Source organism: Tiliqua scincoides, chromosome 1, assembly GCF_035046505.1.
Source record: "Tiliqua scincoides isolate rTilSci1 chromosome 1, rTilSci1.hap2, whole genome shotgun sequence".
NCBI lineage: Eukaryota > Metazoa > Chordata > Lepidosauria > Squamata > Scincidae > Tiliqua > Tiliqua scincoides.
The window spans coordinates 66,245,167-66,258,586 of record NC_089821.1 but is presented as its reverse complement, the minus strand read 5'-3'; the positions used below and the strand labels follow the sequence as shown (position 1 = coordinate 66,258,586).

Sequence of the window (13,420 nt, the reverse complement as noted above, 5' to 3'; positions counted from 1 at the left end):
CCAATGTGTTCCTTTCCTTTCCTCCAGACACTCCTGAGCTGATCCTGGATTGGTAGCAAGAGTTCCCTTCCTGATCCTCACCATCCTGTGGCCTTCCCTCCCACCTCCCTTCCAGCGTGGCCTCTCGGATTTGATATGAATAGTTCCCTGCAGGATGAAGTCACTTTCCTCAGTTCTTCCTGTGAGAGCTACATGCTATTTCTGTTCACTTGTTGGATGAAACTCTGCAGCCAGAAGCTCCTTTGCTGCAGTCAGGAAGAAAAGAGATCTTATGGCACTATGAAGAGGACCTTGCATCAAATCTGCTCCTTATCCATCCTTGCCTTCCTTCCCACCATACTTGCTACCTCCAGTTCAAGCATTTCCTATTTTTTAGTCTACATCCTTCCAGAATTTTCTCCAGCTACAGTAAAATGGACATGAAAGGAATTTTGGAGAGACTATTGCCTACCTCACTGCCTTGTTTTATTTTCAGCTGTGCCTGTTTTGTTTTTACAATGTGCAGTTCCTTACCAGGGGTTCAAGGTTTGTTACTTGTCAAGACAGTCAAGATTAAGGGCTAGGGTTTAACACATAATTGGTAACTGTGTCACACTCAGGCTGCCTTCTGGTGTCCTTGGAGGATGGACCAGAGCTTGCAACTTCTATGTGGTGTGCAGGACACACATGCTTGCACACTGGGACCATAGCACAACTTGCACTGCTAACTGTAAAGAGAGAATTAGTGCATGGGGTGGTGTTGTGCACTTAATAGTGTAAGTATTACATAGATCTTGAAGTGCCTTGATCCCTAACCAGATGTGGATGGGGAGAACAGTGGATTAGAGCAAGAGGCAGAAATGCAACTTGAAACATCATAGTACTCAAGCCAGGCTGGTGATTTCACAGTGCAGGAGGAACATGGTCATGAGTGTTGGCAGTTGTTGGCGTTCAAGTCTTCCCTGTCTGAGCTCTGCTTTCTCAGCTTGCAGGAGTAGTAATTGCAGTGGATGTTCCGTGGTCTAGGAGAGTTGGGAAAGTGGATGCTCATTAAGACGCTCGTGGCAGGGGTAGATTCTGTCTATAAATTGGGTGGGCCATGTCATTGGTTTGGAATGCAGCTGGATTTCTGAACAGAGGGCAATTCCTTCCTGCTTGTAAGTCAGTTTTCTCTGAGTTCAAGGGCCTGCAGTTCTGTGTCAGGTCTCCTCTGAGCTGCAGCCCTTTTGTCTTGTTTAAGTTCTGTAAAGAATCACAGGGTTTGTCTGCTTTGAAGTGTTGTGTTTTTTGTACTGGTGTTCCATCTCGTTGTTTGAATTAGCCACGTCACATTCACCACCCAAAATCACTGATTCATATTTGACTTGCAGGACAGTGAAAAGCTGGTGTGAAAAAAAAGTATTTAGTTTTTTTTTTAATGTGTGGCAGCTGTGTGCCACCTTGAGATCTATCCAGCTACAGAAGACCTTATTGTTGTATCAGAGTCACTTCTACTTTAAGGATGGTTTTGTCTGCCCTGTATTGGAGTAGAACTTCAGTCATGATATTTATGTATGAGAATTCTCCTTATGGTTTTAATACAGGAATGTGTCTCTCTCGAGAAACACTTACTGTTACTACTAACCCCATTGGTCCTTTCACGGCTCAATTTTCAGCCACTCCCATGTCAGACTTTTACAGTTGTCACTCAGAAACATTGATGGGAGTGTCTTTGAATGAAAGAAAAATGAGTCTCCCCCCCCCCCCAAATTGTGTGATTCAGCAGTGAAGCCTAGGAAAAACTGTCATCACATACTTGATTTATGCTGGCCACAGTAAAAAAACTTTTTTAGGCATTTCAGTCCTGCCCTGTTAAGGCAAACATTTGTGCTGCAGTGATTCTAGGAATGAACATTGATAAGTTCATTGCATAGAAGCGTACCTCGGAGACTAAATAAACCATAGCAGCAGACTTCTTTTAGCAGGGATCTTGCTGGAGCTGAGGGCTGATGAGGGTGTAGAGGGGCCATTCCTATGGAAAAGGACTTAAAGTTATGGTGGCAATATTTTGTTGACATTTTCGAGGAGCTGTGGCACAAGGGTGTCTTATATTTATACTGATTTTTAACTGGAAACCAAACTTTTCCCTTTCTCCCATGAGAAATAATGCTCTGGAATTAAGGATTGCTTTCCTGGAGAGGGCAGTCTCCTGATGTGCTTCTCCACCAGCACAACAGCAGAGTTCAAAACTCACCCAGCAGCTAAGTTGTCTTGTGATTCCTGTGATGATGAAATGTAACAGGCACTCCTGACAGAAGCATTTGTGTGACCTTCAGCCTGATCACATAGATGGAGCTAAGAGGAGGATTTTCAGGTATTTGTCTTTCCTTGCCTAGGCTTTGATGTCTGTAACTTGTAGGCGGTGGTCAAAGGGATGGTGGCCTGACCATCTGTGAGGGATATCTGCCAAGAAGGAGGACTGAATTTCAATATACTGTACTGAGCTGCCTATGGACAGTCGGGATCCTAGGGATTTGATTTTGTCAAAGCTTTAAAAAATGAACTTTTTTTTTAAATTTAGAAATAAATGAGTTTATTGGAACATTAATATCTATAACTTTCATGTTTGCATTGCCCTTCTGTACTGGATATAGTTGTACAATCCATCATATTTGTTGAGTGGCATGATGGCTGGGATAGTAGCCCTCTCCCACTTTTCCCCAACCTAAAGACAAGCAGATGCTTCATCAGCCTGTCAGTTTCCACCATTACAGCTGGCTGCATGATCAGTTCCTGCCAGCTCTTCTTGTGGATTCCCTGTTTTTCTGTCTGGATGCCCAGCAGGACAAAGATCAATGCCCAGGCCTCCCACTGGGATTGGCAGGAGTACATTGGGCATCCAAGCTCACCTGACAGGTTAGATATTACTTTGGTGACTTCTGGTGGATTCAAAAGCATCTCTTGGAAAGGATGATCTGCACTCATCTGAAGACTATTTAAATTCAAGCCTGAGGACTCTCTGGGCTTTCTCTGGATGAACAGCAAGTATAGATGGGGGGAGGGCATTTCGGTAGTGGTTGAAACAACCATTCCCTGTGTTGGAGGTGAAGGAGCAAAAGGCATTCATCTCAAGTAACTGGTAACTAGGGATATGTAGCTAGACATGAGGGTTTATTATAATTTTGAGTGCATTTGCCTCAAAACTGTGTATCACAGCAAGTCCCACTCATTCCCCCTTCTCTATATTTTTTTTTTGAATAAAATCCTTTTTTAATACCTTCCTAGACACCTGTTTAGCTGCTTAAAACCAGGGCAGAGCCTTGCTAGCGCCCCCCAAAAGATGGCTGGGCTAGTACACTACTAGAGAGAATGAATGGGATTGGAGGCCCCAATTGACTAACTACCCTAAACATTCTCAATCTGGTGGCAGCGCACCAAAATTTTCACATTTATTACCCATTGCCAATATATGCTGTTTGGTCTACACTTTTTTTTTTGGGGGGGGGGCACTAGCGGTTATGAATGCAAAACAATTGGGGAGCTGTCTCTAAGACCCTGATCCTGACTTGTACTTCTTTTGCTTGGCTGCTGTTCCAAGCTCCTTAGATACTGGTAAGATCACATGTGGCACTGCTCTCCTGCTAGAGTGTTAGCACCTGCCTGCTTGCCTTTCAGACTGCTTATAGTGTTGGACACAATGGAACTGGGTGCTTCTACATTGTAGCACTGTAGAGAGCAGTCAACAGCCACACTGGTGTAGAAAATTTCATGAAGCCATCTTAACTCCATCTGTACCTGTGAAAGAATAGTCCATACACCTCTCTTCTCACGCTTGCATATTATTCCCCAAGCGTTTTGTTTTAAATACTTCATCATCCTTCCCTCTGCTCCTATAATCCCACAAAAGGTAAACTCTATCCTACCCCCCACCCAGCTCCATTTTGGATCTGCATGTCTGAATATACTACTATCTGTGTTTTTCCTCTCACTGAGCAGAAGAAGATCATGATCATGATATGCTGCCTCATCCTTGCCATCATCTTGGCCTCCACTATTGGGAGCTTCTTCACCTGAGCACCCGCTTCCTATCTTTTGCTACTTGCCTCAGGTAAGCTGCATAAGCTGGATCCAGTGCAGCAGTTCCTTGTGATGGACATGGCATCTATCTGCTTCCCATGTTCCATCTGATTCCCATGTTCCACAACACTCACCACAACACAGAAAAATGTATCTGATTTAGAAGGAATTTTTTTTTAATCACTTTACTTAGAGACACATTCATGTCATTCAGCTGGGTGAGGGAAATAAGAGAAGCTAGTACTCTTTAAGGGCAGAAAATGTGTATTAAAATGAGTAAGTGGGAAGAGTGTCCTGCTTGACTAGTGGATGATGAAGTAAACTACCGTAGATACTCACCTATAAGGCGAAAAATTTCTTTCCAGAAAAGCAGCCTGAATCATTGCCCTGCCTTATCTCCAGGGCAGGCAAGCAGCAGGGGGGGGGAGGCAAGTGAGCCAGCCAATCACTATTGTGGGAGGGAGGGAGCAAGTGATCTTCTGCTGAGAGGAGGCTGTGCAGGCTGGGCTGAGCGTTTGCAGCTGCCTGCGGGTGTGCTCCACATGCTCCTTCAGGCTGTTGCCCAGCTGCAGAAGCTCCAAGCACAGGGCAATTGCAACTGCAGCCATCAGCAGCCGCCCTTGCTCAGCACCAGCGCCCATGGAGGCATCTCTGGAGCGGCACCCAAGACAGAGCAGGAGACAATGAGCTGTGTGTGGGAGGGGGCATTTGAGCGAGGGAGAAGCAGTCATTTGAAACAGCTGAGTCCATCTCCTCTTTCCTTCTTGTTCCCCCTTCCCCCCCCCTTCCTACTGTATTTCAAGCACACTCCATTGGAAAGCCCAACTTGCTAACCCCCTTCCCATCTCCCCACAGATGAAGTTGGACAGGGTGGGGAAGGGGGGGGAAGTGATCTTTTTAAAGAGAGAGAGGCAGCCTGCAGAAGGCTGTACCTTTGTTTCTCAAGCCATTGAAAGGGTTGAGTCCATCTCCTCTTTCCTTCTTGTTTTTGCCTCCTCCCCCTTATTGAATCCAAACTTTAAACTCTCTGTTGCGAAGCTGAGGCTTGCTAGCCCCTCTCCCCATAATCATTCACCACTGATGAAGTTGTACTGGGGGGGGGGGAGAGGAAGAGTTAACTTTTATAAAAGGAAAAGTTTGTGTGTGTGAGAGAGAGCACTTAAAACAGTTAAGGTTACAATCCTAGCCTCACTTTCATGGGAGTAAGCCCCAATGACTATTAAGGGACTTGCTTCTGAGTAGGCATGCCTAGGATTGGGCTCCCAGTCTATTCCCTCCTCTTGCTTTCCTCTCCACCTCTCCCCTTACTGTATACAGTCACACTTCAGTCTCTCCTTTTTGCAAACCTCCTTGCTAACCTCATTCCCCCCTATCCTCACCATTGAAGTTGGACTGGAGGGGAAAAGTCCCTGCATTTGTTCACTGGAAGAGTCCTGGAGACCTTGCAAAGATGTAAAACACAGGAAAAGCAGAGTAGAATTTAAAGTAGAATTATTCTGCAGCAACAGGTATTTTAGCCAAAGATCTTAACTGCATGCTCGCAGGAGCTAGGAAGCACTTGCAACAGCTGCTTATGTAGTAAGCTTTTAGGAGAGCATGCTTGCTTCTGCAGTAAACCCCTGCCAGGACCTCCACACGAGTGCTGCTGCCCTTCCTCCACAGAGGGTCTACTTCCAAGTAAATCAGGTGCAACTATGTGCAGCTGCACTTGCTCAGTCACTCCTTGTTGCTTGTCTTTCTACTGTGAACTGAATTGCACACTCCCAGTTGTGTGTTCTACGGAGAGCTTTTGGCTTAAGGCACCAGGCACTTTAAAGGAGGATTTCATTAATGGTTCTACTGGTATGCTGTTTCCAGTGTACTTAGAGCCCAATCCTAGGCTTGTCTACTCAGAAGTAAGTCCCATTAAAGTCAATGAGGCTTACTCCCAGGAAAGTGTGGATGGGATTGTGGCCTTACTCTGATAGTGTTTACAAATGGTTGTTGAGGGAACAATTTAAAAAATTAGTGAATAAAAATGTATCTTATGATCTATGAGAGAGATCAGTTTTTAATTAACTATTTCTAATACTGTTTTTGCTATACTATGTATACATAGTATAGCAAAAACAGTATTAAAATAGTGTATGTATGTATACATACTACTTATATGTAGTATATATACCATGTATATATGTAGTATATATACTGTGTATATATACCGTGTTTTTAATAAATTAGTGACTGTACAATTCTTCGGTAACAATTACTGGGAGGTTATTTTTCAGGATCTGGCCTCTGGTAAAATCAGACAAAATTATAGTCAGACACCTTCCTAAGTTAAACCCCTGTCCTATCTGAGGGTCATAGCAAATTCCATGATTTGGGGCTCAAAACCTGCCCTCGTCATCTGTGAGATCGACTTATAGGCTAGTATCTACGGTAAAGCTGTGTCATCCAGGGTGACAGGCATCTTCCATTCTTGTTGCTTGTAGCCTCACAAGTCACTGCTCTGTATATTTTTTGTTGTCAAACTTGAGTTCCTTACTTCTTTTCTTTCCTCCAGGATGGATTCGCAAGATGGTTTTTTTCTTTCCCTCCTCCCCAGATCCTACACTCACCAGCATTTTGTCCTAATGGACATGTCACAACCATTTTACTTTCAAAATGTTTTAGCTGGATTGCAGGAGATGGTGGAAAAAAGGGCAGGAGGAGCCAGAACAAGACCCAAGATTAGAACAATCATGAAGGCAGATAAACGCAGGGGGAGGGAATTATTAGTACAGAGGTCCAGTTCTTTGCTTCTTGCTGCAGCCCAGCTGTTTTAATTGCCTCATTTACTTTGCTAAGTAGCAAAGTTCTAATTAAACTTCACTCTCCATTAATTCTGGCTCCTTCTGCCCCATGGATCATTCCTACATGAAAAGAAATATGTGAAGAGAACTCCATTTCTGGCTTGTATCTATGAAAGAAATCCACTATCACTTCCTTTATGGCCTGTACACCTGCTCTTAAAATAGGGCTGGAAGATTAGGCACCTACACCTATGACTTTCCAGCTGTGCTTTCTTTCTCTGCTTGAAGGGAAAAAGTGACTTTTTATAGTAGCCCCTTCAGTTTCCCAAAAGGTGTTCCAACTGAGCTTCTGGATAAAGGCATTTACTGTCTCCTTGCCTGCTGAATCACATTACAACACAGGAGCCTCCTGCCATCCTTGTGGTCCTACTCATATATGTATATTTCCAACCCATTCCTTCTAGTACATGACTTGGAATTACTGATGCTCAAATAGAGCCACACTCCCTCCCCCTTGTGATCTACAAAGGTGTTTTACTTGAGCTGGCACCTATTGTATTAACATGTATAGCTTGTATATAGGTAAGCCCCACAATACCTGAACATATTTCTTATGTGCTGAAAAAAACACATCTCTTTAAACAACTTAAACTATATTAAGTGTATTTGTGGTTTTTCTCTTTTAGTCACTACCCAGTAGGGTTATGACTGGAACTATTTTGTTCCTTTTAACCCCGGCCAGTGGTATTTCATTGGATTTTTTTTCGGGTGGGGGGAGTAAAACCCCTTGCTGGTTTCTCCTTGACTCTATGAGCTAAGTACAGGAAGGGAAAACTCAAATCCCTGCCATAGAAACATGGGCCACAAGATTTGGGGGGCTAAAAAGTTGTTTCTTCAAAGTTTCTCTTGTGGCTCACGCAAGCTGCACTGCTATTGTTCAAAAAGTATGGATGTTAGAGGAATCCTCCCTCCTGAATAAAGAGTTCTGATTGATCTGATGTGACAGTGTCTATTTAAGACAGTGGTTTTTTAGCACCAGGACCCACTTTTTAGAATGAGAATCTGTCAGGACCCACCGGAAGTGGTGTCTTGACCGGAAGTGACATCAACAAGCAGGAAAATTTTTACCAATCCTAGACTGCAATTCTACCAGAATTAAGTCCCATTTACTATTATTGTTAAAAGCATCTTCACACTATCCTGTTAAAAGTACAGATCTGTGACATTTCCCCAAATGCAGTCACATACCTTGGTAGCATTGTCTAATGTATTAAAGATAAAATATTGAAAGAATGGCGACCCACCTGAAATTGGCTCATGACCCACCTAGTGGGTCCCAACCCACATTTTGAGAAACACTGATTTAAGATGTTGTGCCATATGAAGAATCCATTCTCTAGTATAAAGTTTCCAAGAACTAACAGAACCTAAGAATGCTCAAGGCTTCTGCCTAGCTTCATCTGAAATGGCATTCACTTCATTGTTATGAGCTGAAAAATTATACTCCTCACTTACCCATCTGGAAAATCATTTTATAAATCAAGATATTCCCCCCATGCAGCCCTTTTACTTTCTGAAAGTGTAGGCACTGCTGCTGCCAACTTGCTTGGCCAATTGAGCCTAGGCTGTCATTATGCTCGGATTCTGTGCCGCTATATGCAAGCCAGTGCCTGCAGGTAAATGAAAGGTATCTCTTCTCATATTCACTTTCAAAGAATAACTTTACAAAACTAAGGAACTGTAAACCATGTGCCTCGTATATTAGGCACAAGAATATTTCTGCTATGAAGATCATGTTTCCCCCAATTCTGCATGTGTGGCAAATTACCTGTCCTATTTTTCATTCCTTTGATCTTTAATTAAGGCTGCAGTCCTATACACACTTTCCTGGGAATATGCCCTATTGACCACAATGAGACTTACTTCTAAGTAGTCATGCATAGGATTGCACTGTAAATGATATTAAGCCATTTCTGCCCAACTTTGCATATATGCAAGAGATCAAATATGTACACCTGTGGGCTGTGAAGAAATGGGTTAAAACGCAGGCATCCTTACCAAAGTTAAGTCAGATGTATTCATTCAAATCTGTAATTATAATCACTCCAGTGCTTTCCCCAAAACCCTAATTTCCAAGTATAGAACTCTACAGCAAAGCCACTACTGATGGGAAGATCCAGGGTGCCTTATCCACAAAGACAATAATTAATGCAGTGAGTCAACAGCCATACATGATTAGAGTAGAAAATACCTCCCCCCATCAACTCCACTTTTTATACTCTATCTGGCAGAAAAAACTTTCCCCAATATCGGCCCTTAAACTGCAAGTCATAGGGGCTCACATATTTCCTTATCCCCAGCATGTTAGCTGTGACAATGCGTTCAAACGTCCACGGATTCTGGTTGTTAAGTCTTCTCTCTTCTTCCTTCTGCTGCATTTCCTGCAGGGATTCCTGACTGACTGCTTTGGCTGGGAAAGGCAACTTCTTGGCCACCTGAGTTAGGAACCTCTCCACCTCACCAAACTCGCAACACCCACCCACTTCCACTATGAGACGGCCAGCCTTCACCGCTGTGACATAGTGGTCAATTGCCCCTTTGCCACCACCCATGCGCTGTCCGAGCCCTTTGCGCGTGATGGGCTTGTAAGGAGCAGGGATTCTCCACAAAGCAAACATAGTCCTGGGATTCAGGTGTCTGTTGATGGTCAAACGCATCATTTCAAAGTGGCCCCAACGGAGGTAGCCACCACCCAGAGCCTGCAGGCAGGAAAAGAAAAAAAAGTATGAGGTTTGAAAAGCAGACATAGACAAAGATGTTGTGTGCTGACAAACTTTTTCTGAAACCTTAAAGCTGCAAACCTCTCTCCCTTTTTCCAGCTTTGAGCAGTTCTGTATAATTAAGAAACTATTGCAACAAAACTAACAGCACCAGGGTATGATCTCAGGGCACAGGAGAGCCCCACCTTGCTGAAACTAGGTCTGAATCAGTGCCTGGAAACCTTGTGTATACTGCCTTGAGTTCCACAATGCAAGGAGGACAGCATATAAATGTAATAAAATTCTCACACTCACCAAAATGCCATATTGCCCTTCAGTGAATTCTGTGGCTTCAGTGGATGGACCACGGATATCACGTAAATTCTTGAACTCTCGCCTGACCTTGGGCAAATTTGGGGCTCTCTCAACAAACTTCAACTTGGGTTTCTCAGGGATGGTAATGCCTGGAGAACAGAAGGCAACTGTAGATTCAATGTACACTCCTAGCTGACCAAACCAGGTTTGTTCAGGCTCTGGAATCAACACCTAAGCCAATCCTGTATCTCCACTAATTACTGGTGTTGCTTTGCATAGAAGCTCTAGACCCAGTGTTCTTAGTAATGCTGCTATGTAGTAGATGGAAGCCAAAGCTTATACTTGGGTCAGTAAGTAAGGACATGCCTTGCCAAGACAGAATAGAGTGGCTTCAAATGGCACTTCCCTTTTCTTAGGGAAAGTAAACTGGCAAGATTTTTTTAGAAAGTGAAAGCCTTTCCCTTCCTAAAAAAGGCCCCAAGCTATATTTTAAGTAGAGTCCAAAAACAGCAGTCATTCTTTTTTATAGAGAGCTCTCCAGCAGAGGAGAGCAAGACCAACGTAAGCAAGTTACTGTGTCATAAAACAGAACAGACACCCAATGCAAAAGGGCTTCCAGATAAATGCTTGCATATCTGCAAAACTCTAGTACAGTCCCTCTATGAAGTAGTGTTTTAATGCCACTTTCTATACACTGAAACATCTTTAATATATTTCCTCTAACCAATGTTGCACATATGCAACAGGAACCAAATGTGTACACCTGTTGGCTGGGCAAATATGGGTTAAGGAAAAAAATGAACTGCACACGGATGGCACCACCCCTAAGGAATATAAAGTGTGCATAGCTTATGAATATTTGAGATCAGCAACAAGAACATAAGGTTCCCATCAAGGGAGATGCATGTGCAGCATTGCACTGCAGTAGGTATGCATCTTCATATCAAATGGTCAGTGTCTTCAGATTTGACAGCGCCAATTACCTTTTGGGAGGGGTAGGGAGCCTTAAGTCAGGTTTCTTTTTCCCCAGCAGAAAATCAGAGAGGAAAAGAAGACCAAGATTCAATTCCCCCCCACCTCTGACGGACTACCAACTGTAGCCTGAATGATTGACACAATGAATGAAGCTGATCCTTGATTCGAAAGCAGTATATGAAACAGCACTTGCAGTTTCAAGTGCAAGATGGAGAGAACTTTATATATATATATATATATGCTTCATTGACTAACAAAGCCTGCATTAAGCTGAAGGCTGCTTCTGTGTGCACGTGTTCTTTGCTGGATTTGGTGGTGGAGGACAGATGATTACTCTGAATATAATATCTTGTATCTTATGAACATTTTTCCCAATACAAACAATATGCCTTTAGGAAACATTATTACCCCTCCCCAAAGAGACAAGATGATGGTTAATTCCAGATCTACTCCCCCATTGCACATATAGCAATTATAGGTTAGTACCTTCATGCTTAACACAGTTCTTCCTGCCACCAATTAAAGAGAGAAACACTACACTTCATTCAAGTGTTCCATTAGTATTGCCCTCTTACCCCTCAACATACCGCTATAATCAGGGGGAAGCACATACTTCTTCAAGCCTGCAGTAAGAATCTTGGTTTCATTAAGGCCTGGTAGAAACAAGAAAAATTAGTTACTGTTCATCAGTACAGCAGCACTGTACCTTCACTCTAATGAGCATGTTCTGATAATGTCACAGAACTGTACACTGAAGCTATGGGGGGGGGGGAAGAGACCTGAAAGTGGTGGTAATTATTTCAGGCTAAAATCCTATATACTTACCTATAACTCCCATTGCTCAATAGGACTTCCTTCTAAGTACACATATTTAGGAATGTTTTAAGTTGTTATACCTTCTTTAGAGATAAGCTCTGGAAACAAATTAAATCTGACAGCTTCAGCAGGGAGCGTCTGCAACAGCCCACTTATGTGCAATGCCATCATCCACATGGAGGATGCATCATGTCTCAGTATTAATAACAGAAATTATTCATGCAATATGGGGGGGAAAAAGAGGAGGATATCCATTCACATTACAAGAAATCACCAGGAGGGATAAAGATGCCCATCAAGGGACAAGCAATGAACTGACAAGCAACATACTGTCCACAAACTGAAAACCACTCTCGCTCAAGGCTGCAGGCAGAGAGAGAACCATGACAAGAATACAACAGAAAAGACACAAAAGGTATCCAGCCTATCTCTGTCCTAAGTAGATGGCGGTTATCAGATGCAAACAAGGGCATACACACATGTATCTTTTATTAACAGTAAGGATGTCAGGTGGGGGGGAGGCAGGGGAAGCAGAGCCTCCCCACCGGAGTCCTTCGAAAAGTATTGCCACCATGTGAGGTACCAAGCACCCAAAACCTATGTGCACTGTGGGTGCCTCACACAGCGGCAGCAGCTTTTCAAAGCACTCCAGTGGGAAGGCCCTGCCTCCCCACACACTGCACATCCCCAATTAACAGCTGTGCAGAAGAGTGTTATAGTATATGCAGCTTCTCATCCCTGCAGGACTAGCAGCTCCCATTGAAGCTTCCCATTCAACCCCACTATCAAAGGTACTTTGCACCCAGGTAATGTCCTCATCTACTCCCCTAACAAAATAACCCATGGCCCAATCCTATCCACACTTACCTGGGAGTAAGTCTCATTGACTATAATGGGGCTTACTTCTGAGTAGGCATACATAGGACTAAGCTCCCACTCCGTTCAGATATGCGATTAGTAAGGTTACAACCCTATTCCTGGGCACAGTTTCCTGGGAGTAGGTCCCACTGAATACAATGGGACTTACTCCTGAGTAGACCTGCCTTTAAGACCAATCCACCCTTAAAGGCATCTGGGCAAGACGCCATCACCACTTCTTGTGGCAAGGAGTGCCACAGACCCTTAGCCCTCCACCACCAGAGGGGCAGCCCCGCCACCAGTGCGAAGGCCACACAAGGGCCAGGAAGAGGCCCTGCGCTGCCCCCCTCCACAAGCAGACCCTTCCCTGGGCGGAGGCGCGCCGGCCCTTCAAGCGGGCCTCCTTACATGCCGGGGCGTCCAGCCGAGCGGCCGAAGGGCGCCCGAGCTGCTTCCACATGGCCGCGCAGAGCCACCCGGTTGACACAGAACGTTCAGTGCTCAAGATTCCATCCTGATGAGGTGCTCCGTGGTCATGTGCTCGGACAGCAACACTTCCGGCGAACTGTGTGTGCGTGCGTAGAACGGATACCGGTGGAAACAAAGGTTAGGACTCTTTAGTTCCGGTGTATAAAGGAGCCCCCCTCTCCTTGGCTGGGGCTTTTGGTCCCTCCCGCAGGGTTTGCAACGCTCACAAGAGGAGGGCGATGAGCAGCAGTGCAAGCCTAGCAGCCAGGGGCTCCCAATGGTTTTTCACTTGCATGTCCATAAGTTGCACCCCTCATATGAGCAAGATGTTTGCAATTAATACAGTCTCTGTTACTTCAGATGTATATGTTTTCAACCACTGATCCATGTCTGATAACACACGAACAGATGACCAGAACT

At 44.2% G+C, this 13,420-nt stretch overlaps 2 protein-coding genes across 3 annotated transcripts in view; one reads left to right on the top strand and one right to left on the bottom strand.

Moving 5' to 3' along the window:
* The window catches only part of STX3 (syntaxin 3), a 52,922-nt gene extending 50,356 nt beyond the window's left edge, over positions 1–2,566 (top strand). Inside the window, exon 12 of one of the 2 annotated variants that reach the window (XR_010793512.1) lies at positions 28–45. The gene's annotated coding sequence lies outside the window, so the exon portion shown is untranslated. Of the gene's footprint in view, positions 1–27 lie in introns of both variants that reach the window. The other variant, XM_066611337.1, reaches the window with a different exon arrangement.
* A 6,294-nt stretch (positions 2,567–8,860) lies between these two features.
* MRPL16 (mitochondrial ribosomal protein L16) lies at positions 8,861–13,080 on the bottom strand. Its single transcript, XM_066611339.1, has 4 exons — positions 12,941–13,080; positions 11,446–11,511; positions 9,884–10,032; positions 8,861–9,568 (listed from the first exon to the last, which is right to left on the bottom strand). Exons 1-4 carry the CDS (start codon positions 12,990–12,992, stop codon positions 9,083–9,085), a joined length of 753 nt encoding a protein of 250 aa, XP_066467436.1. The 5' UTR covers positions 12,993–13,080; the 3' UTR covers positions 8,861–9,082.
* Between the last annotated feature and the right edge of the window lie 340 nt (positions 13,081–13,420).

Excerpts from the sequence above, each read along its gene's own strand:
- MRPL16 (XM_066611339.1), bottom strand. The coding sequence starts at position 12,992 with ATGTGGAAGCAGCTCGGGCGCCCTTCGGCCGCTCGGCTGGACGCCCCG. Across the intron at positions 10,033-11,445 it reads GCTTCCCCCTGATTATAGCG|GCATTACCATCCCTGAGAAA; the intron begins GTATGTTGAGGG and ends TCTGTTCTCCAG. Across the intron at positions 9,569-9,883 it reads AAGGGCAATATGGCATTTTG|GCTCTGGGTGGTGGCTACCT; the intron begins GTGAGTGTGAGA and ends TCCTGCCTGCAG.